The sequence below is a fragment of the Mustela nivalis genome (genome assembly GCF_964662115.1).
Source record: "Mustela nivalis genome assembly, chromosome: 10".
Taxonomy (NCBI): domain Eukaryota; kingdom Metazoa; phylum Chordata; class Mammalia; order Carnivora; family Mustelidae; genus Mustela; species Mustela nivalis.
The window spans coordinates 45,949,712-45,977,511 of record NC_139029.1 but is presented as its reverse complement, the minus strand read 5'-3'; the positions used below and the strand labels follow the sequence as shown (position 1 = coordinate 45,977,511).

Genomic DNA, 27,800 nt, shown 5'->3' with positions numbered 1-27,800 from the left:
ACTGGGGTTATCTTTTGGTACCCCAATGCCCAATTTTGAGAGTAAATGAACAAGAAGGACATGATGACCAAAGACTCAGATTTCTCATGGATGAGAATCTGGATTACCACTGTTCTCCCACATAGATCAGAAGAGGTGTTAGAAGGTGAGGAGGATATAAAATGGGGTAGGAGAGAGAAATGATGCAAATATGTTCTTCCTAGGAGACAACTAAAGTGGCAGTGACTAGTTCATCCTCTAATCTTCTTGTAAGTTTCTCCTGGGAAGAAAAAAGGCAGGATCTGAAAGAAGCTGTGCAGTTGAGTTGAATTTGTTATATAAAGCACGGAGTTGAATTTGTTATATAAAGTACTGTAGTACTATGCCCACCAGTATCCTGTTTAGGATTTGGGCACTCACTTTCCCAGCTGTCAGGTGTTTGATGAACTTCCATGCTGGGGAACTGTTGGAGGGGGAGGGGGCAATTGACTGGATGCAAGAAAGAGGATATCCAATTAATCTCAAGTCCTAGTACCAGTGGTTCAAAGATGGGGGAGAGAAAACAGCCACCACTTGAGGGACATGCTGAATATTGAATGAATCAATTTTTTCTGTTTAACAAAGAAATCAAGGGTTAAGGTAAGGTGTGGTTAGGAGGCTGAATCACCAGAAGTTACAGGGTAGGTTTGCAGCAAGTGTGATATTTGAGCTCAAAGATTTGAATTCAAGACCAAATGTCCTTCAGTCATCTCAGAAAGGTATTTTCAGGCTTCAGATCTTAAGTACTGGTTTTACAATGAAGGAAACTGAGGATGTGGCAGACCAAATGACTCGTACCAAGACTTGTGACCAACATTTCTGACTCAGAGACCCAGATCCATTCTGCAATACCGTTTTCAGTACAATTCAATGTGCTGAAACATGTTAGCTGTATGTCCTTGAATGTAGGTTTTGAAGAATTGGGCTGTCAAAGATTCCCAGTGTCATCTCACTAGTCACCCAGATCTGTCTGACTCCCGAGGGATGGCTCTTTTGTGCTATCCTCCTTTCTATATTAATAAGAGTGACTGAGGACTCCAACGCTGGTCACCCTGCGGCCAAAGGCTTCCACAGGTGAAGCTTCATAAATGTTTGTCACTTAGATGAAGGTAACTAATAAATGTTTGTCACTTAGATGAAGGTAACTAACCTGACTCAAGGAGGTTGTGGGGACAAACGGAATGGCCCATGTCTGAGAATATCAGCTTTGTTATTAGATACATCTGGGTTCGGATCCAAGTTCAAGACCATTTCCTGGCTGGCTGACTTCAGGGAAGTCACAATCTCTTTGACTGTTAGTTTCCTCACTTGTAAAATGAAGAACAGTCATGCCCACCAGAGAGATGCTGAATTATTAAATGGCATCATGCATATTGAACACTTCCAGAAGGCTTGCACACAGAAGGGTTCAGTCAAGATGAGCTATTACTAGCTACTCCTTGGCTTGAATCTCTGTTCTCTCTTTGTACCCCAGGTTGTCTGTGAGTTCTTTATGCTTGCTCTGTGGCCAAATGGGCCCACTAGATCCTGTTTTTCCACCGTCACACCCACCCTAAGGTCTCTTTGTCTTTTCCCACTCATCTCTGGATCTAGGACTATGCTTCTGCCCTGGTCCTGGAGTCCTTGTCATCTACCCAGTCAGTCTTTTTCTTGGGATCCCATCTATATGAGCCTGCACATTCTGGCCCTGCATATTCATAGGATAGTAGCAATCTAATTAACGACTTACCTTCACTAAGCATTTACTCTGAGCTAGGTGCTTTGCTAGTGCTTGTATCTATCATCTCATTTAATCCTCATAGCGCCCCCAGAGTGGCATTCTATGTGTTTTAATCTCTTTTGTAGAGCTGGAAACTAAAGTTCCAGGAGGTTAAGTAATATGCCCAAGGCCTACAGTTTGTAACTGGTGGAGTGAGGTTTCCTCCTTGGGCTGTCTGCCATCAGAAGTTGTGCTTCCAACTTGAGTAACTGCGAATTGCTCCTGCTGCCCACTCAGGGACAGAGGCTGCTGATTCTATGCCCTACCTGGCCTTCTGTCTCCCTTCAGAAATTGAGGGTTGACTTGTCTGAGTGAGGGAAGTACTATATTAAGTGGCCACTTGAAAAATAGTGGGTATTTATTTTTGTTCCTCCAATAGAATGTCAGCTCCAGGAAGTCAAGGACAATGACTTGTTCTCCACTATAACCCTAGTTTCCAGAACCAGTGGCCGCCATGCAGTGGGTCCTCAGTAGAGAGTTATTGAGTGATTACTGGCTGAACCCCACAGAGCTTACCACAACCCTTAGACCTCACCCTCCCTGTATGGCTCAGGTGCACATCCATTCAGGCTCAGTAGCCAGACCTGCTCCCCTGGCTACTTGGCCTCTTGGAAGCTCTCTTTTGCCCTTTATATTGCTGTGAAAAGTCTCTGTTTCCCCTCCCTGCACTTTAGAGACCTCTGCTCTGTGGTTGGAAACCAAAGCTAGTCTCATAATTTGTATAATTCCGTCGGGAGGCAGGATGATTCAGAGAGGGCCTAAACTGTGCATGCGGCACACAGCCACTCCACCCAGTTGCCTCTTCCAAAACATTAGCTGCCGTTGATGGAGCCCCTCCAAGGATGCGGGATGAAGGCATTATTACATTATTTCATTGAGTACTTTAAAAAATGTTGGAGAATAGATGTTTGTATTCCTGCTTGGCAGATGAAGACATTGAAGTTCAGAGGGAGGAGGTCACTTGCCAAAAATCACATATTAATTAGCAGAGCTGGGTCTGGAATCCAGATGTTTGATCCTAAAGGTAGTCCCCTTATCTAGTAGGCAGAAGTTGGAGACTGTCAATGGGTGTGCCCTGGAAAGGACTCCTGTATACAGAAGACAGGAGAGAAACAAAGGAAGAGAAGTCCCATCTTGGCACTACACCATATTAATATGCTTGGATTCCACTGGAAACTTCACGGGGCTTAGCCTGTGGCAACTCCAGCTGCTCTCCTCTCTCACCTCAGTGGGGTGGGTGGGTGGGGTCCCTGGGGTATGCCATATTTCTCTCTGACATTCTTGGAATATTTTATGAATCATTCTTGGAGTGTGAACTTTTTAACTCTTTTCCTGAGGAAGAATGTCTTCTTCCTTAGCAGCAGGTCTGCATGGAAACTCGCAGAACTTACATTTAACAAAAAAGAAAGGAAGAAAGAAAAGAAAAAAGAAAGATACCCTTTGGTGCTTCAACTCTTATTACCCTCAAAGTGTGACTTACTGGAATCTAATGATTTATTAGCTTGTTCTGGAGACCATCAAGATTGGAAAGGACCTTATTTTTCAGAGAGGGGACTTGACCAAGAGTATGGACAGAGTTAGGAGCTGAGGTCTTACTATGTCAAGTTCTGGGTTCTTTACATTCCAACTTCATAAATCCAGGGTGTCTGACTTGGTGTGTTTTACTAACATAAATTCAAATGAGCTAAATGTTTTAGTTTGGTCAGTGGAACTCATATTTTCACACAATACTTTCCTAATTCTCTTACTAGGGCAGAAACCTGAACTGAGTGGGCCCAGAATGAACAATAAGTAAAACACCACAAGAAGAACTAAATATATCCTGCCAACAATTTATAAACATTTTGTTCTTTGATGGTCCTAATAACTCTGTGAAACATTATCTCCCTCTTATAGATAAAGAAATGAGGCTCAGAGAAAGTAACTAACTTGTGTAAGGTCTCATAGCTTGTAACAAGGCCAGGACTCTGGGACACCTGGGTGACTCAGTTGGTTGAGCATTTGCCCTTGACTCAGGTCATGTTCCTAGGATCATGATCAAGTCCTGTTCCTAGGATCTTGGGATCGAGTCCCGTATCCAACTCCTTGCTCAGTGGGGAGTCTGCTTTCCTCTGTCCTCTGCAGCTCCCCCTGCTTGTGCTCTCTGTGTCAAATTAATAAATAAAATCCTAAACAAACAAACAAGGCCAGGACTCAAATCCAGATCAACCTTACTATAAAGCTTGAACATCTATGTCTCTAGGAGTAATTGGGTTTTATATGTGAAAGGTTGGATTTCTCCAAAAGTGCAAGGACTTCTTGATCAGTGGTCCCAGGGGGTGATCTGTAATTTCTCAGGAGGGAAGGGGGGGACAGTGATAGCAGCTGTTACACCCCTTCCATTCCCCATGTCTCACCCCTCTGACATCATGGGCCTGTAGCTCATTTCTAGAAGGCCCCACCCAGAGAGGCTCCACCCAATGGCCCAATACTATGGAAGTGAGCCCATGGTCTGGGCTAGGGGTGTCAGTCTCTGCTTCCAAGGCAGAGAATAAAGCCAAAGCCTGCATGGATTTCAGGCTGGACATCAGAGGCTAGGACCCAGAGGTAAGCTGTTGGAAGCATCCAAGAAATTCCAGCAGTTCCATCTCAGTGACTTAAGATCATAGTTTTGTGGGATGTTCTTCAAATGGCTCCCAGAAGCATTCAGAATGAAGCTTAAACTCTCATCCTGGCATACATGGTCGTTCATGACCTAGCTCTAGGCCTTGCATTTGTCTCCTTCCCACTGATACCTTTTCTCTAACATACCAACTACCATCAATATTTCTTGCTCCTAACTCTTTTCTCAAGCTGATCCTACTGTCTAGAATGGTTGTTACTTCTTTGCCTGGATGACTCCAGCACGTCTTGCAAAACTCAGCTTCTTAGCTCACCTCCTCTGGGAAGTCTTCTTGAAAGTCCACACCTGGGAGAAGTACCAAGCTGTCCTTCATTATGCTTCTGGGTTTATCTGTCACCTCTCTCAGGATATGAGTGATCCATTGCAGGTACTGGGTCTCAACCCATGCTGGTGTCTCCAGTGCCTAGGCAAGCTTGGTTATAGTTTGAACAACACGTCTGGACGAGCTGGTGGATATTTCTCATCATCACAGTGAAAATCCCTTCCATGGCTGGGTGTACATAAACATGATGGGAATATTTATTTTCCCATGTCACCATCTCCCACGCCAGAGTCTAGTTCACACAGACATTTGGCATTTAGGGCCTTTCTTCCTCCCTTGCCTTCCCCTTGTTTTTTGTTTTGTTTTTTTTTTTTTTTTCCCCCATACCCATTTCCCACCTGTACTTCCCCCTCCCCTGCCTGGAATCTTAGCTTCAACCCAAAGGGGCGGCATTAAGTCTGTCAAGCTCTAAGGCCTTTTCAAGTCTTCAGAGTGTAACATCAACAAGCTAAATCAGCACTTCTCTTCCTGACACCGACCAGCTTTCTTAATAACCCTTTGATGCATTTTTGTGCTGACACAAACTTTATGTCTTTACTCTGTCTTACTAATGATCTCTTCTCTGCAAAGGGTTTGTGACAGGAAAAAGAAGGAAGTGAGAGGGAAGTCAAACACTTTCTTTCATGTGAATATTGAATGTACAAGGGAATGGATGGATGGTTGGATGGATGCACAAATGGGGGGGCAGGATGTGCAGATGCATGAATAAATGAAATGCCCCTAGTTTCGCCACGGCCCCTGGCGCAGCAGGGCTGGTCATGCTCCCCCTTGCTCCCCATTTTTCCTCACTCTCTCACATACCAGAGCCCTGAGCTTGAATATTGATGGAGATTCAATTATTTGCAGAGTCCTACTTGATGCCGATCGCAGACTTCTTAATGTCTCCTAACTCAGGGTCCCATGTTCCTAGTGCACCCTCTTTGCCAAGAAAGTTACAGAACAGATTTGCTCCTCCGTTTGCCCAACTTACTGCATTTTTAGGTCCAGTTTTTAGCCTAAGTTGTGTATTACAGAAAATTTCTAGGGAGCACTTAGGAGACCCTGATGGAGACCCCCTCAATGAGGAGGGGTTATGATGGGAAAGACAAGCCTTTATCTTGCCAGGAACTATGATGGTTACAGAAAGTCCATGGAGATGAGATGCCAGTGCAGCCATTCCTTGAGTTTGCTTCCTGTCTTTCTCCCACCGTTGGAATTCCTAACCCTTTTTTTTTCTTTCCTGATTTTAACTCTCAGCTCTAAATGCCCCTTGCCCTCCTCCTTTAGGCAAAATCCTTTAGGATTTCGTGTCACCTCCCTTTTGATGTCCTTTCCATGCTCTTCTATAAGAGTTATGTGCCCACTCATTGTGACAGATGCAGGAACCCACAGCCCAGATCCCCTGCAAGAAAGGAGTATGGTCAGCAGGTCATCTCCAGCTGTCAGCTCCTCCAGGGTCAGCCCAAGCTATAGAAAACCACTTTGCCTGGAATCATAGCCTTCTATTCATTAGTACTGAGCAAGGCAGTGACATAAAGGATCTTCACTGTAGCCTCATGGAAGACCTTGCTGTTGGACAATTAGCTCTAGAGCACTTTGCCAGGTTGTTCTGTATTGAGGTTCACCTTCTCCCTCTGCCCAGTCCTGCTCCTGCCTTGCACAAATGTCCACAACCAATAAACACCTTGTACTCCCAAATCCATCTCAGTGTATTACTCTTGAGACCTCCCTGCCCCGGGAAATCCATCTCCAAAGAACAGAGAATAGCAGGAAACTGAGAGCTTTAGAGGGATAGAAACCACTGTTTGAATCTAGTCTTTCCACTTACCTAGGTATGTGATGATGTTAGGCAAGTTAGTTGACTTCTCTGAGCCTCACTTTGCTCATCTGTAAGGTAGAGGTCGTAGTCTGTATCTCATTGGACTGCTATGGCAATTACATAATAAGTACATCCAAAGTGCCATGTGCACAGTGTTAGCGCATATTAAATTTTAGTCCCTTGTGCTTCTTTCATCATGGTACTTATCACACTTACAGTTGTTAAAAAATCGATTGTCTCTATTCCTTGGAGGCAGGGGCCATTTCTTATTTCTTATTGTGTCCTTTGTACCTAGTACAGATCCTGCATGGAGTGAGCTCTCAGTAAGCCCTTGTTCAATAAGAAATTTGTGTCCTAATTTTGTAGATTAGAGGACTGAGCACAGAGGTCACACCAATAATAAGTCACAGAGCCAGAATTGGAACCTGACTCTGACTTCTTCAGAGCAAACAATATTCTAATGTAGACTTTCAGAGCCTGCATGTAAAGACAGAGTCTTTATAAATGCTAAAGAATTTGAATGTTATTCTAAAAGCAATGGAGAACCATACCAGATTTTTAATTGGGGAAATTTCAAAGTCATACTTGCATTTAGGGAAGTCAAAAAGGGTGCAGGGTGGAGGGAGACAGAGAGAGGCCCAGTCTGAGGGGAGGGAAATGTATCAATTGGCTATTACTGCATAACAAATTACCCCCCCCCCCAATTAGTGGTTTGAAACAACAGTACTTCTCTAGCCATGACTTATCCAAGGATGGCTTAGCTAGTCCTCCATTCCAGGATCTCTCACATACCTGCAGTCACGTGTTGGCTGGAGTCAGTCAGCTTGGGGCTCAACTCAGAGAGGAGTGGTATCCGATCTAACTCCCACGGTTCTTGGCAGAGTTCAGCTCCTTGCTAACTGTTGGCTGGAGGCTGCCTTCAGTTTGTTACCAATGACCTCTCTGTTGAGAAGTTGACAACAGGGTGATTTTCCTTTACCTAAACAAGTGAGAAGGACCAGAGAGAGAATGACAAAAGTCATACTCCTTTGTGTTTTTGTTGTTGTTGTTGTTGTGTGTATATGCTTTTTTTTTTTCTTTTAAGAGGGAGAGAGTTCATGAGAGTGAGGGGAGGGGCAGAGGGAGAGAGAGAAAATCTTAAGTAGACTCCACATTCAGTGTGGAGCCTGATGTGGGGCTTCCTCTCACAACCCTGAGATCATGCCCTAAGCTGAAATTAAAAGTCAGATGCTTAACCTAGTGAGCCACCTGGGAGCCCCCCAAAGTCACACTCCTTTCTAACTTTATGTTGGAAGTATTGCCCTGTCTTTTTCCTGTCTTCTGTTCTTTAGAAACAAGTCAGTAGGTTCGGCCAACACTCAAGGGGATGAGATTGCATCAGGGCATAAATACCAGTGGGGTGTTATGGGTTGAATTGTGTCATCCCAAAATTCATATGTTGAAGTCTTAACACTTCATACTTTAAAATGTGACAAAATATGACTTTGGAGATAGGGGCTTTACAGAGGAATTCAAATTAAAATGAGGTCGCTAAGGTGAGCCCTAGTCCAGGATGACTGGTGCCCTTGTAGGAAAGGGAAATTTGGAGACTAGTATGCACACAGGGAGAACACCGCGTGAACACTAAGACAGCCACCTACCAGGGGAGAGGCCTGGAGCAGACAGATTATCCTTCACTGCCCCCAGAAGGAACCAACTTTGCCAACAACTTGATCTCAGACTTCCTGTTTCCAGAACTGTTGGACACTAACTTTCTGTTGCTGAAACCATTCCACTGGTGTGGAGCTTTGTTATGGCAGCCAGAGCCACCTAGTACAAGGATCATTGAGAACCACGTCAGAAGCTGCCGCTCACAGAGTGCTACCGTCCGGGAGTTCCAGCCTGATGCTGAGAAATCGCAGGTCTTGGTGGCTGATGGACACAGCGGGAGAGGAAAAGGAAGGGTGTCTGCTGTGCCCATCTACACACGGTCTAGGTAACGCTGGTGAGGACTGAGGAAGGCACTTCCGGTGGAGTGTGTCCGTAGGCAGAGAGACACGCTAGAGCTGGCTTGCCGCCAAGGAAAGATGTGTCACACCACCTAAGTGATGAGCCCAGATTACTGGCTCCTGTGAAATATGGAGGGCCTGGAATACTATCCTAAGGAGGTAGTAACTACTGTTACTCCGGCACTGCAGCCCGGACACAAAGTTACTTAACAAGTTAGAAGAGAATGAGCATGCGCTGTGCCTACGCTCACGGCCACCTCTAACTGCTTGATTCCCTCCCTCCACCACCATGTCTGTCAGGATTTACAACTTTCACTCACATTTTTATCAAATGTAGAAGACCATTTTATTACATTTACCTACCCCCCCTCCTCCCGCCACCCGGATGAAAAGTAGCACATACTCATTAAAAAAGGAAACAAAACTGGAAAGTATCTTTTTAAGAAAAGAAAACCTTGCATTACCCTGTGTAAATAAATAAGATCTTTGTTTAGATATTGACATGTTTTTATCTATTTTCTGAACATAATCTGAAAAAAAAAAAAACCCACAATTTTGTATCCTACAGTTTCCTCTAATAACACACCACAAACCCTCTCACGTGTTATTTGTTTGGGAAGGAACCAGTTACGAAGAATCTTCTCTTTACTAGAGACACAGGGCGCAGGAGGCAGATAGAAAGAAGGGTGCTGGCTCTAGGGCTTCAGATGTGCAGGCGACAGGCCTTCGTGCTGCCTTCTGTGTGAGGCTTCCCCACACTGCCGCAGTTGTCAACAGGCTGGCCTGGCTCCAGAAGCCCTGCCCACCCCTATCCTCTGCCCCAGCAGAGGATGGATGGGCGGTAGTAGTAGTGGCAAGCTGTCCGTGGATAGGCTGGTCCCCTCAGACATGCTGAGGTGGGCATGTCTCACACCAGCTCCTCAACTCTGAGAAGCACTCATCCAGGGAGAGGAGAGAACTTTTCCTTCTGGCAGAAGCCAGGGACTTTCTCTCCTCTCAGCTGCCCACTTTCCTTCCTGAGCCTGGCGCTCACAAAGCCAGAACAGTAGGTTAAGGGTAACTGCTGTTGGAAGCCTTCTCCCCAGGAGCCCCTGGGTTACCTGTCACGTGTCTCCAAAGCTCCCTTAACTCACCTGCATCACTAGTACTTGGTTTTTGGCATGAAAATGACTTATTGTCCCCTCTTCCCCTCACGCTGAGGTATGAGCACCCCGAGAGCAGAGAGAGACCCATGATTTCACTCACTCTTGGCTTCTCAGAGCTCAGCATAGAACCTGGTTCAGATCCTGAATTAATGTTTGAGAGATACAATGAAGATCGTACTCAGCTTCCTTCGTTTTGTAAACTCCTGTCCCGTCCCTGGCTCTGCAAAGTTCCTATGTCTGGACTATTCTGGGCCTCGGCATCACCTGTCAAGTGACGTCAGACTTTCAGGACAAGTAAGTCCAGCGACTGTGAGGGGGTGGATGGATGCCTGTGCAGCCTGGTCAAGTCCAAAGGCAGAGCCCCAGGGGACCAGCTGGAAGGCGTGTGATGTAACCACATCTCCAGGCCTGGTATTAGACCCCTCTAATTTGGTTTTGAAAACATGTGGTTTTGTCCTTGTTCAAATATTGATTTTAGGTAACTTGAGCCTGGCAGAAAAGGCCGCTACGGAGGCCAGTGGGGCTGTTTGTTGCCTTAATGACATTTCTGTGTGTTTGTATAACGCGGGCTAGCAGCCGAGTTGTCGCTCCCAGGGAAGATTTACGGGACTTTACACTTTGGAAGATATTGAGGCAAACTGTTGATGAAGGCCCAGGGCATAAATCAGACCCACTCAGGCCAACAAAGGACACTCTGGAAACCTTGCCAACTGCCTCTCTTGGTGTGAGTGAGGGGTTTGGATGAGGTCACCTGGTTATGGAGTGTGCTCCCTACAGCCCTCGGATTTCAAGGAGCAGGTGTGGGGAGGCAGAGAAGCAGAGTGCTTTTTGGTGGGAGGCTGAGCAGTCAGGGTTCCGTGGCCTTCTAGAACTTTATCGGTTTTAGAATCATACTTACTATATCTCTGCAGGTAAGAATAAAGATTTGAGAACCATAAGAATAGAAGACTTTTGACACACCTTCCATATTTAAAACTCTAGCACTGAATTATCCTGGGTCCCAAAGGAAACAGCTCAGCCGAATGGGGCTCCTTGAGAAGAGTTTAATGCAGGAATTATTAACAAAGCTATGCGTGAAACTAAGGGATCCAAACAAGGGATGATGAAGTACCAGCCACCGGTAACAGTGCCCTGAGAGAGAGCCAGAGCTCTGTGGTTTAAGCAGAGAGCTACCTGATAGAAGTTGAGGCCTTTGGTAGATGAAGACAGCCACCGCACATCAACCAATGACCCCGAGGGAGGGAGTAGGGAATAAATACCTTGACCTTTCTCTCTCTCTTTCTCACCCCTGGATCTTCTGCAAGTGCCTCCCACTTGCCAAACTCAGCTGGGAGCCAGAGGGTTGATGGGGTCAACAGAGGCCAGGCCCCTGGGCTGAGAAAGACTTTGCAGAGGTGAATAAAAACTACGAAGTCTATATCAGATCTGTAAACCAGATCTGTAAGATGGCAGCAGGTGCAGAGCCCTGCTTCTCCTCCCATGCTCTGTCTACTGCCAACCTTCAGCAGCACATCTCATAACTTCAGCTACCTTGTTTCTCTTTTTAATACAGTTGGAATCTGTTGATTTCTTCAAATCTTTCCCTATGTTAAGACAAATGATTCTGCATCTGTCCGAACAAGGAAGTGTTAGTCAGATTGAAAAAGAAACAGTAAAGGAGATTGACTAAGGACGTGAACCTTGAGGCATCCATCACTGTGTTTCCATATTGGCTCTATCTCTTAATGGCAGGTGACTTTGGGAAAATTGTGTTACTTCTTAGAGCCTCAGTTTCTCACTTATGAAATGAGACAACCGTATTGTCTTATAGCACTGGGGCAGTGACAAAATCAGTTTGAACATGTCATGCACTCAGAATCAAGCACGTGGTTAGGAATCACTTGGCAGTAGTTACTCCCAGATGAGACCCCACTGGAAAGTGCTCATAGACACAGCAGTATTATAGTCCTCATTCTCTACTAATTCTTTGCATTCTTGTGTCCCCTCTGTTCTCAGCTCTTCTGGTCAAAATCCAATTTGGAGGGAGTTTTCTTGCATTAGTGCCACAAGCCAGTTAACGAGCTGCTCCGCAATCCTTGAGCCAGCCAGGTTATTGTGAAGTTCAATGTCTGCCCTTGAGAAAGTGGTCTCATCTCTCCGGAACTCAGTTCCTTCAGCTCTGCCATTCTGCATCTTCACAACAGACCATGGTCTCTTCAGGGTATGGCAAAGCATCTGGAGCCCCAGCTGAGCCCAACCGTTTTTCTCTTTCTCTCTTTAGGTGTGAGAGGTTTTGCCAGGGTGGGCTGGCCCCAGCTATGCTCTTTGGCATGTAAAATCTCACCTCCTATCAAAGCCAAAAGAGAGAGATCTTGGGACCCTGGTGACCCAAAGCAACAGCTACTCCTCCCTATTCTACTTAATGTCCCCTGTGGACTGGGGAGATAGATAACCAGCTCACATCTCAGCAGCTGGCCCCAGCTGTAAGTCTGCACGATTTAGCTTGGCTTTCATTGGCACTAAGGATGAGGTCATGGGAGGAAGGAGACAATGGAGAAGACCTCTGGAAGGGCAGCAGTAAAACACACTGTCAGGAGGCAGGAGAGGACCCTTGAGTCATGGGGTCCTTGGCTGCTGTCTTTGAGAGGTAAATAATTTCAAGAAGTTCTTGAAGGGAAGATAAAATGTGTGCTTTTATGTGTACCCAAGGCCATCTGGAGATTCTTCTTTCATTTGATTATTTTTATTAAATCAATTGCCTTACAGCTCAGGAGTATGGTACGGTAAGGGATGGGGATAGGGGAGATCCCAGAGTTCCAGAGCCAGAGAGGGCTGATGCGCCCTCTCCAGTACTTTCCTCCTCATTCCCCTGGGGTCAGAGTCACTGGACTTCTCCAAGCACTCCCTTGTCCAAGTTTCCTTAGACCTGCCCTCTTTCAATCTTTCTTCTGGAAAACTCTTCCTTCTTCCTCTTCCCTTGGATAATTCTTGTACATTTTTCAAATCTCAATTTATAGGAGCCTTTTCTCATTCTACGTCTTTGTTATTTTCTCCTTCCAGACAGATGGAATGCAGTTGTGATCACTGGAGCTTGAGCAGTCATTTTAAGCCAGGAGGCAGAAGGAAAAATTATAGATGGTAGAACTACAAAAAGAAGGAGCCTGGATCCCTGAACTTGTCATAAAGCTGTCTATCAATGCTGAATTTCCCAACTCTGGATTTCTTCTATTTTTTAACCTGATATAAAATTCATGTAACATAAAATTAGCTGCTTACCAAAGTATCCAATTTAGTGACATTCAGTATAGTCACTAGGTTGTGAAACAATCACCTCCATTTAGTTCCAAGATATATTAATCATCCCAAAAAGAAACTCCCACTAGCCATCTCCATTAACCTTTCCTTAAGTCTTTAGAAACCACTAGTCTGCTTTCATTCTGTATGGATTTGTCTATTATGGACACTTCATTTAAATGGAATAATAATATATGTGACAGTTTGCATCTGGTTTCTTTCACTTAGTATAACATTTTGGGGATTCATCCACACTGCATAATGTATCCATATTCTCTTCCTTTTTATTATTATAATAGTTCATTGTATGTATAAACCATATTTTATCTATGTGTTCATCTATTGAAGGACATTTGGGTTGGTTTTACTTTTTGACAACTGTGAAGGGTGTTGCCACAAACATTTGGGTACAGGTCTCTCTAGAGTTCTTTTACAAGAGATGGGAATACACTTCTGTCTATTTAACCCATTATTATTTGGACTTTTGTCACTTTCAAATGATCATACTTTCAGCTGATACAGAGGGTCTAGCAATTACCATGAAAAAAAAAATCCACTTCCTCCTTATCCATCCTGTCTTGAAGTAGAGACAGTTAAGAAGCAGAAAGATCTATGTGATTTTTCTCCCTACCACCATTTCCTGTGTTTCTTTAGGCCTTAGCAGCTTTATCTATAAAATGGGGATAAACAGTGCTTGAAAGGAGAGGTCTAAACCAGATAATCTCTTGAGGGCTCTTGTATTTGAGTCTTCAAAGTATGTTTTGAAAGGGCTAGAGGTTACAGGAAACAGTATGCAAGCCATTGAAATGTCATATCACTTTCTTTGGAATGTTGTTCCCAATTCATCCCCTTGCCTTGCCCTCGAGTTGGACTTACTGCCCTCATCTCCCTGCCTGGGAACACCTATAAAACTTCATCTTTCACAGTCTATCTTAAATTTGTTGTGTACATACCTGTTCTCCTGGTAGAACATGCAATCTTTCAAAAGAAGTCCTATAAATGCAGCCTGCTCTTCTTCACAGAACAAACATGTAAGAGCCAACTATAGCAACAACATATATTCTAGGTATTTCCTTTTACCCAACTCCTTCACCTTCCTAAAGCCCTCTGGTTCCTTGGGCCTTGATACCTATGTTTCAGTATCTCTTCTAGTTCTCCTGGATGAAAATATTATCCTTTTACTTGGCAACCTTGTCCTAAGCTATGGCTTAGAACCATGTCATTGAAAGCCCTGGGCCCATGGAACTCTCAATGGCTGGTTCAGTCCTTGCCCGACTCCCCGTCCCCAGGGGAAAGGAGTTCAGAAAGGTTCTAAAAGGTGCTCAGAAAGTATTTATTGAAGGAATGCCTAAAGAAAGAAAGACTTCAACTGATCAAAGTGTTTTTATCAGGGAATAAAACTAGAGGCAAAGACCAATTCTGGCCCCTTTGGGAATCTAGATTGGAGATAGGGAGGAAAACAATTAATTGGAATTCTTTAATATAAGTCTGAAGATGTGTTGTTAATTCCCTTATTTCTCTTTAAACTAACCATCTCTTAGTTAGAGATGTCTCCCCTAATCAGTCAGTTCTTGATAAATACAAAGGTTACATTAAATGTGAAAACTTTTTAAAGTTAATGACATCTAATATCTTATACAAGTATTTCTCACATGACAGGCACAATGACATTTCTTCACATGGATCATCTCATTTATTCTTTGCAAAACCCTATGTGGTAGGTTTTATGATAGTTTTTATTTTATATGCAAGAACACTGAAATGTCTCGGGCTAAGTAACTTGCCCAAAGTCTCATAGCTAATAAGGGAGGGGACACGGTTTCAGTAAGGTTATCTGATTTTATTGTATCCACAGAACCACTCTGCTATTCCCAAAATGTAAATCAAATTTGTGCAACTATTCCCTTATAATCTTTCCTTAATCAAGCTTGTATTAGGGTCTCTGCTGTGTCACTTGGTTGGGATAAAGAGCTAACTCACATGGGGTTCTATACAAGGTAAGATGAACAATTTCAACATTATTATTTCTGGCACACTTCCATAGTCCTTAATTCTCAGTTTCAATCACAAGATTTTTCCAGTGGTGGGGTCCTTCTGGGATTCTATATCTCCTTAATAACCAGGGAGAAGTGAGTCAGTGTAAGAGGGACACTACTACTTAAACATCCCTAAGTGTAGCTGAATAATGAAATTCAGAGATACCAGGTCCTAACACCTGGAACCTGTACATGTTACCTTATATAACAAAAACATTATAGATGTGATTAAGGTAAGCATTTTAAGATAAGGATATTATCTTAGATTTCCCAGTGCACCTTCAATGTAATCATACATGTCCTTATAGAGGAAGACCTGGAAACCCACTAGAAGAGGAGGACGCAATGTGACCATGGAGGTAGAGACTGCGGTGATGTACCAAGGAAAGCTGGAGCCCCCTCAGATGCTGGAAGAGGTAAGGAACCCATTTTCCTCTAGAACCACCAGTGAAACAGATTTCATACTTCTGTTCTCCAGAACTGTTAGAAAATAAATTTCTGTTGTTTTAAGCTATCCAGCTTTTGCTAATTTGTTACAGCAGCCACGGGAAACTAACACAACAAGATAGGATACTTTGCTGCTCTGATGGCTCCTGGGATCATTAGGACCCCGGACAGGTATGAAACACACAAAATATGAAAGTGAGTTTCAGAAACATAAGTTGACTTGCCCAGGATCAAATGGCTAGCCCACAGTGGAGGTGAGATTAAAACATGGTTCTAACTCCAAGTTTTGCAAATCATTTTATAATTTATAACCACCTTGACTTAATAGTCTTTTAAAGTTTTTCATGGAACCCAGAGCAGACTTCATTCTTTTTTTTCTTTTCTTTTTCTTCTTTCTTTCTTGTTTCTTTCTTTCTTGTTTTAAATACAGATAAGGAATCTGAGGTTTTGCAAGCTCAAAAGACATGACAGAAGAGCTGAGTTTGGAGTTCAAGTTGGGCCTTTGAATTCCCTGCCCTTGTGGCCACATCTCCTTGTCTATGATGGGTTCAAATACTGGGTGAGGGGGTCCTGTCATAAGCTTCCTGCCAGCCTGCCTGCAGACACCCCCAGCTTATCAGTCTGACCTTTGGTTTTCCATGGCAAACCCCTGTGCTGAGGAAGCTGCCAACAGGCAGCCAAGGCTTTGTATTGTCCTTATTTAGAATTGCTTTCACTTAAACTAGCCCTGCTCTTGCAAAACATGTTTATTCTGGTTTCCTCTCCCTCCTGGCTGCCTGACCAGTGTGGGCCCAAAGTGCAGATGCTCCAGCTCTCAGAACTGGGCCAGACAGGGCAGGGCACAGAGAAAAACACGAGACTCCAGGGGAAGGACGCAGGAGGGCATGGTTGTCCTTCTGAGGCTCAGGTTGTGTGCCAGATGGGATGGACACCCTTTCTTCTGGGTAATGCTGTGGGTCCCCTGGGAGAAGGTGACCATTCAAAACACACCCCTCGCTGAGATTGCCTTCAAGTTAAGATCCCAAGAGTTTGAGAGTAACAATACTAATGATGATGATAATTTTAATAAGATAACAATGTCCTTCTCTTAAATACTATAAACCAGGCACACTGTTAAATCTCTTATGTAATTCATTTCATTTAAGCCTCAGGATAACCACATTTCATTTAAGCCTCAGGATAACCACATTAGCTAGGTTGTATCTCATAACCTTGCTTATAGATGGGGAAACTGAGGCATCTGGTTCATACAGCTAGCAGGCCACAGGATCTGAGATCCAAAGCCATGTCTGCCTGTCTAGAGTGTGCTCTCTTACATAACACACTTCTTTTTTTTTTTTTTAAAGATTTTATTTATTTATCAGAGGTGGGGGGAGAGAGCGAGCACAGGCAGGCAGAATGGCAGGCAGAGGCAGAGGGAGAAGCAGGCTCCCTGCTGAGCAAGGAGCCCGGTGTGGGACTCGATCCCAGGACGCTGGGATCATGACCTGAGCCGAAGGCAGCTGCTTAACCAACTGAGCCACCCAGGCGTCCCCATAACACACTTCTTTAGGGACTTCCTGGTCCAGCCCCTTAGTGAGAGCAGAGCAGAGTTCAGAGAGTACGGTGATCTGCCCAAAGTCACACAGTGACTTCTCAGCAGAGCTCATTTCCCAGGATTCCAGAACCTTGTTCTTTCCAATAGGTGATGCTGATAGAAGCTGGAATGTAAAGAGGAAGAAAAAGCAGTCAGGGATTTCTCACTTGTAGTTTGAAAGGCTTCTTCTCTCCTTGCTTCATCCCACTGAATCCCATTTTGTTATTGTCTTTGGAGCCAGTGCATTTCTTCCATGGGCATATCTGGGTGGAAGCTGGCAGTGAGAGGAGAGAGGAAGCCTGGAAGCTGAAGGGGGGTTGTGCATGTCAAGTTCCTTATGGTAAGTCTGCATGGAGCGCATTTTTACGACACCTGTCTCTTGGAGTCCTCTCAGAGTTTACCCACTCTTCAAGGGAGAATCCTTATTACACAGGTGAGTAAAATGAAGCTCAGAGACTGTAAGTCATTTATCCACAGCAAGCAGCTGGAAAAAGAGATAGGGCTTGTCCTCTAACTTGTGTTCCCTGAATGCTTGGTGGCAGTACCCACGTTTCCCAGGCCAGAGAGCTCCTCACTGAGCCCCCATCTACTTTTTTAATCATTTTGAAATAAGAATGTATTTAAAAAATTCTGATCTTCTTCTGTAAAGGGAAGGAGAGGGGAAAAGGAAGAATCTCAAGTGAATTTTCTTCAATAATGGGGAGAAGGTGATAGCTGGGGAAGCTGGGGAACCCTGAGAACTTGACCCTTTATTTAAAGGTTATTCAACAAATGATAACTGGGTTGTTGATAAGAATGTTGATTCTGGGAAGGCACTGTGCTTGGTACTGGGGACATGGAAGCTGGGATCTGGACTACAGACAAGAAGACAGACAATAGGCGCACGTAGCCAGAATCCCCAAATCAGCATGGGGATGGGGAAGCACTGGGGCTCTTTGTGGGTCCTCTCACTCTCTTCCACTCCTGTTCAGGCTGACCTGGGCTACTTTTAAGTCCCTGAACATGCTGTCCTATTTCTCAGTCCTGACTTCCCTCATGCTGCTTTTCTGCCCTTCTGCACCTGGCAAGCCTCTATGCTCTTTCACTACCTCTATGGCAAATGGCCCTGCGATTGTCTGCAACATTGTGTATCTTTCCCTTTGAGTTCCTTCAAAGCAGGGATTGTCTTTTGCCATTTTGTCTTCCCTGCCTTTTGGAAAATAATAGATCAAATTTATACCATGGAATGACCTTGAATAAAAGCAGCAAAGCTGGGTTTGCAAATACAAACATCTTACATCAGGTATCACACTCAGCCCCGAGTGACTTCTGCATCTTGTTTTTGGTTGTTCATTTTGGAAAATCCTGACTTGCCCAGATGAGCAGTCACAAGATACAGTTCTTAAAGAATGAGCTTTGCAACCTTAGGGGAGTGGAGTTCAGGGAGGGGGCACGCAGGTTCTCATTCAGCACATGGCAAAAGGTGATTTGACTTGGCAGCACGTGAAATCATTAGATAATGATCTTGCAACCAGAAAGGAAAAGGTAAGTATAGATTGTGTTTCCTACTGATGAGACTGATGTTTCAGACAGTAACTGGGGTGCCGAGAGCAAAGAGGGGGTCTCTAGACAGCTGCTGGTGAAGGCTTCTTGGAAGAGGTGACCATTGGGGAGATAACTGAAGAGTGAGAAGCAGCCATGTATGCAAAGGGTTGAAGGAAGACCTTTCTGGATAAGTAAGATTAAGTGCCAAGGTCCCAGAGCAGGAAGAAGCCTGGGATTCACTCCACACCTTTGGTTTAGGCAACCCTGCCAGGGACTTTAGATAAACCTAGATGTCCTCAGAGGTCTCTTAGAAACGCCTGACTTCTTTTCTTAAACACGGTTTCCCTTGAACAATCTTGGGAGGCACTGGGTGGCTTTTACAGCTGAGTAGAACAGGCACGTGACAGTCACACACAGCTGGTTATTGATAGGCCATAATGAGGTCCCTCCAACACGGGTTTCAAGGCCACGAGTCCTAACCACAACATCGCACCACTCTCCAGCCAGAAGGTAGAGTCGTTCCTAAAGCCGAACCTTCTTCTACCGGAAACCAGGGACTCGGTGCCAGGCAGGATTTACGACCTAGTAACTGAGGACAGAAATAATTGGTCACATTAATGCCTGGCAAGGCCCCGCCAGGCAGCACTCTGGGGGGGCAGTGCTGCCTGAAACAGTGGAGGTAAGTTTACTTCTGTCAGCCCAGGTGCTCTGCTGTGGCCAACACAGCCCTAATGAGCTCTGCATATTCAGGACTCAAATAATTGATGGCCCAATTTAAAGTGTGCAGAGGCCACATTTCTTTCCAGGCTCTGAAGGAAAAATACCAGTGAGGAAGAATGAAGAACAGCCTGTTCTAAGTTATTTTCCTTCTGTGGTCATTCAATCCCCAGGAAGACCATATCTACCCCATCAAGAGCCTGGAGAAAGGAGGCAATTATCTAGAGAAGCCAAGCAAAAAGGAAAGGACAGAATAAAATTCCTGCACAGGAAAGAGGTCTCAGGCTCTACTATGAAATGCCTACAGCCTTAAGCATACCCTGCTTCTCACAGAAGTTTGAGTTAAGGCCATGGACTGTGGGGTCAGACGGATCTGGATTTGAAAACTAATTTCACTCCCTATTTCACGTGTGACCTAAGCAAGACTTCGCTTCTCTGTGCCTCAGTCTACTCGTTTGCTAAATGGAGATTAAGAGCACAGACTTTGGGGCAATGAGACTTGGATTTCAAACCCACCTTTGCTACTGACAGTGTGATAAAAGGCAAGTTACAAACCCACAGTGTTAGTTTCCTTATTTTGGAAGAGGAGGTGGTTAACTAGTTGCCTTGGAGGACTGTTTGGGAGGACTGACTGAGAGAAGACAAGCATGTGTGTGCATAGTGTTTCCGAAAGTCATGGTTAACTTGGTAACCAATCACTGGTTAAGCTCTAGGGCAGGAGTTCTCAAAGAATGGTCCCCGGACCAGGACCAGCAGCATTAGCCTCTCCTGGGGACTTCTTAGAAATGCAAATGATAGATCCACTGAATCAGAAACTTTGGAGGGTGGGCCCAGAACTCTGTTTTAATAAGCCCTCCAGAAGATTCTAGCACATGCCAAAGTTTGAGAATCTCTGCTCCAGGTCATCATTCAGAATGCACCTGAGACATTTCAGTTTGTCAGCAACTGTCTCAGGCCTCTGAGTGTCTCAATGCCACAACCCTTCAAAATTAGCTCTCTACTCATTCCTTTCTGTCCCCAAACAGGAAAGAAATACCTCATTACTCAAGATTTTGAAAGGGCCCCTCAGCACTAGGTAGCATTTTCTACATGCTTTCTATGTTCTAGGCATTCAGATAATAGTTTCACATGGATTATTGCAATGTATCTCTTCAATAATCCTCTATGGTAGATATTATTGTTTTGCTGATAAAGAAACCAAAGCTCTGTGAGAAGAATTGCCCAAAGATTTACAATCAGTGAATGGTGAGGCTGGGATTCAAACCCTAGTAGTCTACTGCTAGAACCCACGCACTTCCTAACTCACCACACTGCTTCTTTATTCCAATATGAAGAAACAGGGATGTCTAGCTTAGTGAAGGGAAGCATCTGGAGAACACGTGCAAAGTTTCTTCATGGCTGTGAAGGGCCATTACAGTCATGGGGTCGACCAGTTTGTTGTGGTTCCACACCGCTGAATATGGAACCATGAGCGTGGCTCAACAGAAAGAATGGCTTTCAGCAATAGTCTGAATTGGCCAGAACTGTCTTGCCTTAAAAAGTAGTGAGCTCCATGTCCCTGATGATGTCTGAGCATAAGCTGGGTGAACATCTGTATATGTGCTTTCATGTTTATGAAGAAACGAGACACATTTCACTTATACAGGAAGGAGACTGAAGTGAACTTGATCTGGAGAAGAGAGAATCCACTTTCCCGTAGCTCCAAGGAGCCAGATCCTCTCTGATCCTCTAGTGGGAAGGTGTCTTTCTTTCCTCTGCACTCTCCCCGAGCCCTGTCTTACTGCACTGTAGCTATTTATGGGTGGTTATGTTCTTTCTGTTAGGGAAGAAGCAAGACACATGTTCATGAAGGCTGATAGGTCCATGGGATCATGAGCAATTGTCTCAGCCTCTTGGGGCTCTCAGTTTCCTTGTGATATAAAGGGGTCAGTAGGGATTCCTTCCTGAAGCTAGAAGGATTCAAGGGGCCAGGAGTGTGGCGCCTCATACCCTGTGCTCCTCTCCTGTCCCCCATAGATGGTAACATGTCTTTAGGGAGAATGCACTTCTGATTCATTGAGAGACCCATTCTACTGCTCCCCATGACTCTGTAACCCTCACCTTTCCATCTGAAATATAGATATCAATATGTGGTACATAATAGGCATGTATATATTCATTGAAAAAATGAAAGGGAAAGAAACAAAAGAGAAAGCAAGAGACAGAGAGGGAGAGAGAGGAAAAGAAGAAAGAAAGGCAGAGAAAAATGTAACAAATAAATGCTCTTCCTCATTTGCTGCCCGTCACCTGGTAGGCACTCCACCTAGGTGGACTTTTTTCTTGGGCACACCATGGTATGTGTGTGTGCATTTAATAGAACAGTCCATAACAGGCCATGGTATGAAGAGACCTATGGGAGCAGAGAGGAAACAGGAAAGAAAGACTTGAAACAATCCCTCCATAGGCAGCTAATTGCCATTTTGTGGTTATTGGAGGCAGTTGTTTACTGTGGAAGAAGCTGGCCTCTAGGGTAACAAGCCATGCACATACTGATCTCCATCTTGAACCCCTTTGATAGGTGCTGAATGTTTCAGGGGCAGATTCTGGAAGACTTAAAAGCAGGTCTGGTTTTCAACACAGTGCCTATTGAACTTTCTCCACTGTGGGAGGCAGGCCAAGTGGTGGTTTTTGAAGCTTTTAAAGGCTCACTGGCCCTTCAAAAAAAAAAATGGCTGTTGTGGACATATGGTTTTAGAAGCTTTTTAAAAAGCCTTGTGGGCTTATTTTTAGAGCAAACCTTAACCTTGTAAAACTTCTTAAAGGAGCTACGGAGAGCCCAATCACCAGAACCTCCTTCAAGCCCTAGGAAGGTACTCCCTGAGATTTCCAGTATAGGCCTTCCTTGTGCTTGATGTGTGTCAGGCCACCAGCTGAGCCTCAGATAGGCTTCCCCTTGAGAGGGTGTGTCCTGGGAACTAGAAGACCCAATACTTGGGCCACAGGTAAGTTACCCATGGAGGCAGAGTTTGCTGGCCCATGAGTGGAATCATAAACGCACAAAATCTCAGAGTCTCCTAAAGGAAGAGAACCTTAAAAGTCATGCAGTCAACCCCAGTCTGATGCTAGAACCTCCCTTAAAGCATGCTTACAAAAAGGTGGTTCCACTTCTGCTTGCACATCTCCAGCTATAAGAAGATCACTGGGCATTCGTTCATTCATTCCATTAACACATTTGCGATTGAGTATATATTATGTCCTTGGTAGTGCAAAGCTCTGGGGTTATATTTGTGAATAAAAAATCAGACACAGTCTCAGTGTAGATTGAACATCAGTGGGATAGGCAGACATGGGTCAAATGATCACATTAACACATAATAACAAATACAAAGATACTATTAAAAAATTCAAGGATTTATCAAAGCTTCTGACTGGACCTGCTCTGGTCAAAGATGTGGAGGCAGGTTTGGTGAAGAGGTGATCTTTGACCACGCTCTGAAGGATGAGTGAATATTGGCAAGGCAACAGAAGGTAAGGGAGGGCATGGAGGGCTGAAGGGATATCTCTGCAGAGGCCTTCAGGCAGGAGGAAACATAGCATTTTAGTGGGAATGGAAGCCCAGGTGTATAACATCAAAGGGAAAGACCTGGTTTGAGTCTGGGGGCATGCAGCATATAGGGCATGCATGACCTTGCTGCCACGTTGAGGATTTTTATCTTTATCCTGAGACATATTGGAAACCTCTGACTCCTTTTATACAGAGGCTAGGCAACTCACACCAGAGCCGCAAATTTGTTCTCAAGGTGTTAAGTGTGGTGGTCTTAACACATGTCCATAATTCTCCTCCCTTCAAATGTCAGAGCCTAGTTCTCTCCCTTGAATGTAGGTCTGTCTCAGTCTAATTGAAAAAATGTGGCAGAAGTGATTCTATGGGACCTTAGAGGCTAGGATAGCTTCCCTGGCACTCCTTCCCTTAGGTGGCTTCTTTTGGAGGAAGTCAGGCGCCATGCTGTGAGGATACTCAGCCAGCTAATGGAGAGGCCCATAAGGAGAGGAACCAAGGCCTTGCTTTCTACAACCAGCACCAGATTGCCTACTTGGCAATTGGAAGTGGCTCTTCCAGCCCTGGTTGAACCTGTGGATAACTCTAGCCTCAGCTGGTATCTTGACTGTAGCTCCCAACAAATCCTGGGCCAGAACCATCCAGCTAAGCTGTTCTTGAATTCTTGACTCACAGAAACTATAAGACAATAAATGCTTATTGTTGCTTCAAATGATTGACTTTGGGTGATTTGGTAAGCAGCAATAGACATCTGGTTCAGTGAGATACCTCAGAAGAGGAGGAGGAAAGCAAGAACTTTGGGGTCAGAGAGACTTGGATTTGAAATCTGACTCTTCAGCTTCCTGGTTTTTGGACTAGAGGTGTGTTCTTTATCTCCTGGAGCTCCCATTTTTTCATCTGTAATGAGAGATGATACCCAAAGAACCCCCAGGAAATAGTACTGTGTGGCCATTCTCAGTTTCCTTGTCTTCCCCCACTTCATATCCAATTGAGACATGCCATTCTCAAAGTTGAGATTAAAAAAAGGCTGTAGAATGTGGGTATCTTGATTCCCCTTAGAAAGAGAAGGCTTGAAAAATGTTTGTCTGAGGCTGCCTTATGCCCTGTTCCATTCATCCAGTCTACATCTTTTCAAGCCTACTCCCCACTTGGGCTTATAAGTTTTATGAGACCATTTCTTGCTGTGTAAACAGAATTGCCTTTTATTTATTTATTTAAAAGTTACCTCTTCATAGTTGCATGTTTTATTTTCTTCACTTGCATTTCAGTAAGGAAATAGATTTATGATGAGTTTTCTAATGAAAGAGATTCACCAAATCAACTACTGTGTGTCATATACATTGTGAGGATATTTTTAGTTAATTCTCTAAGCACAACTCTGGGGTATCCATCATTTGTGCCATTTTACAGATGAAGAAACAGGTATAAAAGCCAGAAGTATTACTTTGCCATCAAGTATTATGTGATCTTGACCAGTTATTCAACTTCTCTTGTATCTAAGTTTCCTCATCTGCAAAATGGGGTAATAGAATAGAACTCATGCAAAACCAGGTTGATATGAATATTAAAGGAATTAGTATGTATAAAATACTTAGAAAAACGGTTGGATATTTTAGGATATATTCCCAAATAGCTCCTATCATTATTTTTCTTATTTTTAAACCAATATTTCAAAAAATCAGAACAAAACTTCTGTCTAAGCCATTTTGCTCCATCCATGTTATCTCCCTTCTGATATAATAGTCCTTTCCATTTTTATGGCATTTTAAAAAATAGTCATTTTGTTCTTGCAATAATTCAGTGACTTAGCATCACTCTCTTGATTTTTCAGCCAAAGTAAACTCAGGTTCAAAATGGTGAATGGGAATTTTTCAACATTGCTTTGGTGGCAAGCAACAGAAACCAAATGGATCTGGCTTCAGCTAAAGAAAGAAATTTCATTTTCAGATACAGGGTGATTTAGGGAACCAAGCTCATGAGCAAGCCTTGGGGAAAATCCCCAAGAATGATAGGAACTGGGGAGAAGAGGGCTACCCTGAACCTGAGACATGGTGCTTCTCCTTCTCTCCCCTTTTCTCCACTTGGCTGTTGGGCTGCCTCTGTCTTTCCTCTCTGAGTCTGGCTTTCTCAGCTGCTCAGTGCAAATGGTTTGTGTGTGGCAGCCTCCCACAGCGTCCAAGCCCACAAGTTATCATGCCAACCATAGAAGAGATTGACCTTATCCTTCTCTCTGTTCAGATTCCCCTTTACTCCAGAGGGGACCCTGATTGAAACAGCTTTGACTCAGGGGCCTTTCCCCAGTCTGGTCAAATGCAGCTAAGGGGTGGGGTTACAGTGTACAGAGTGGGGCCAGTTGCTGCTAGCCACTCACTCCTGTAGATTCCTGTAGGAAGGTCATGAGGAAGTGAAAAACACTCCAGAGGGAACCCAGAACATGAAGTGAGTTTCCTGCCATTTTATATACTGCAATGACTGAGGCAAGACTCCCCTCCAGATCTTCCTTTCCTATGAGGTGAACACTTGTCCTATAAGGCTTCAGCTACATCCCTTTAGGAGACCAGCACCTCCTGGGATTCAGGTCGGGGAGGATTTGGGCACTGCTCTAATTGTGGTCCACCCAGCTCTAGAACTGTTTAATCTTGCAACTGAAACCTAGCCCTCATTAAACAACTCCTCCCCCTTTCCCCCTTCCCCCAGCCCCTAACAACCACTGTTCTAATCTGTCTCCTTGAATTAGACTACTTGGGATAATTCATATCAATGGGATCATACCATATTTATCTTTTGTTGATGGGCTTATTTCATTAGCACAGTATCCTCAAGGTTCATCTATGCAGTAGCATACATCAGAAGATCTTTCCTTTTGATGGGCTGGACAACATCCTATTGTATTGTATGTACCACATGTTATTTATCCATTCATCTGTCCATGACTACTTGGACTGCTTCTGCCTCTTTGGCATTGTAAATGGTGCTGCTATGAACATGGGTGTGAGGAATTGTCTTTTTTCGACATAGAGGACAGAAGGAAGATCCTGAGAACATAGTGTGAAAACAACAGAAGGGATGTCATTCCTGCTCTGTATGAAAAAGTGAGGGGAGTTTTGCTCCTGGTAGAAATGGGGATAGAAGAGAGGAAAGGCACCAGTGACCCAGAGTCACGGGTGAACTGGAAAACACCTGGGGAGAGGGGCCAGGGAAGAACTCCCACTGCTCTGTGGTCTATCACTCAGTAGAAAGTGGTTTCAGTGGTTGTTTTGTCCCATTCCCACTATGTAGCGAATTGGGGAACATTTCCTACACACATATACACAAATGCTCTGTGTGAGTTGTTTTTTGGTATAAACTGAAGAAGGAATTAAGTCTTCCATCTGGTCTGATGTGAAGCAGACTGAAACAGGAGCACAGGAGGGCAAAGTCAGCCATATACCGTCCTATGTAGGGGAAGCAGATGTTCCAGGGGTGCCCCTGAGAGAGTGAGCTCGCTGGTAATTAATGGACAATTTGGGAAGAGATTTTGACTTCCATGGAACATACCTAGGAGTTGTGAAGCAATCTTACCTAGATCAGTGCTTCTTAAGCTTTAATTTGCCTGAGAATTGCTTCAGGGACTTGATGAGGTAAAGTATTTGATTCAGTCTGCAGGATGGCCTGGGATTCTGCATTTCAGACAAGCTCAAGCTCATAGCTGTTGGTGATACTGGTGGTCTGTGGACCACACTTTGAATCAGAGGGTTCCAGATCTCAAAGGGGTGTAAAATTCCTAATAGTGTCATAGCGCTTGTCTGTCTCTCTCTCCATCTCTATTTGCCTGTCTTTCTTTTCATGCATATACCATCTCCTGCTGTTCCTGGGAACACATGGCTCTCCTGTCCTCTGAGGGTGAAGCTGTGACAGAGAAATCCATTAAGGAGCTATTGCTCTCTTGCTAGCTTTTCATCTCAGTCCTTGTTCTATCCCCACCCAGGGAGTGTGGAGGTCATGCCAGGGGACGCTCAGTGGTCCATTCTACATGCTTTGGCCAGGGTATTAGAACAACAGTTTTCAGGGGGGGAACCAAAGGCTCTTTCTCAGTGGTTGGCCTCAGAACTCCTCTCTCAGAAAGATGGAGAGAGGCAGAAAAAAAAAAAGTTTTAAGTGGTATTTTTCTTGAGAAAGGTCATTCTGGGGAGCCAAGCATTAATTGAGTACTTGATTGTGAGAGGGTTGTGTGGTAAACTCCCTTGTTTTCCACAGATGTTGAAGGACTCTGAGCCAGAGTTCAGGAAAAATGTTTTCCCGCATATCCACCCCTGCCCCAGAGGCTGTGATGAAGTTGGCAAAGGACCTTCAGGTCAAGTGGGGCTCCAGCAATCTCACAGAAACACAAGAATTCACAGAATCTGAAGGGGAAACAGTGGCTAGGGAGCATCTAACATGAAAAGAAAAGAGGAAGAGAGGTACCCCACTTCTACCCTAGCAGAGCCCTGTACCACGACCTTCAGTTAACACAGGTGATGAAAGAAACCCTCCACTGCTTTCTTGTCTGGGCACGTGTTTCTTTTGCTGGGGTTTGCTTCCTGCCTCAGACACAGCGCATCTCACTTAGGAGCACTCACTGTGGAAGAACTGTCTTCACTTTGAGCTGAAATCTGCCTTTCTGAAAACATCCAAGCTCAGGACTTCTGTGCTAATGCTGCCCTTCAAAACTACAGGAAGTGAGAAACTATCACGTCTCTGCAGTGCATCCCACAGTTAAAGCATATCCCGGCACACCCATGGGCCCATTTGATCCTCAGAGCTGTCTGTAAGAAAGCAGGGGGGCAAGTGGAAGCATTGCTCACAGTAGAGGTTGAGACCACAGGTTCTAGAGTCTGGCTGCCTGGCTTCACAACCTCGCCTCTCATGGTTGTGTATTTTTGGACAAACCCCTTGACCACTCTTATCCTGGGTTTCCTCTTCTGTAAAATGTGCATAATAATATTACGTACTGGAGAGGGTTGTGGTAAGGGCTAAAT

At 44.4% G+C, this 27,800-nt stretch overlaps 1 protein-coding gene across 1 annotated transcript in view; it reads right to left on the bottom strand.

The window, feature by feature from the left end:
- Window positions 1-16,776: 16,776 nt before the first annotated feature.
- Window positions 16,777-27,800, bottom strand: part of LOC309842853 (uncharacterized protein) — a 231,726-nt gene continuing 220,702 nt past the window's right edge. The window contains exon 8 of the mRNA XM_082687735.1: window positions 16,777-17,148. Coding sequence (XP_082543861.1) covers window positions 16,798-17,148 — 351 coding nt within the window. The 3' untranslated portion in view covers window positions 16,777-16,797. The remainder of the gene's footprint in view (window positions 17,149-27,800) is intronic.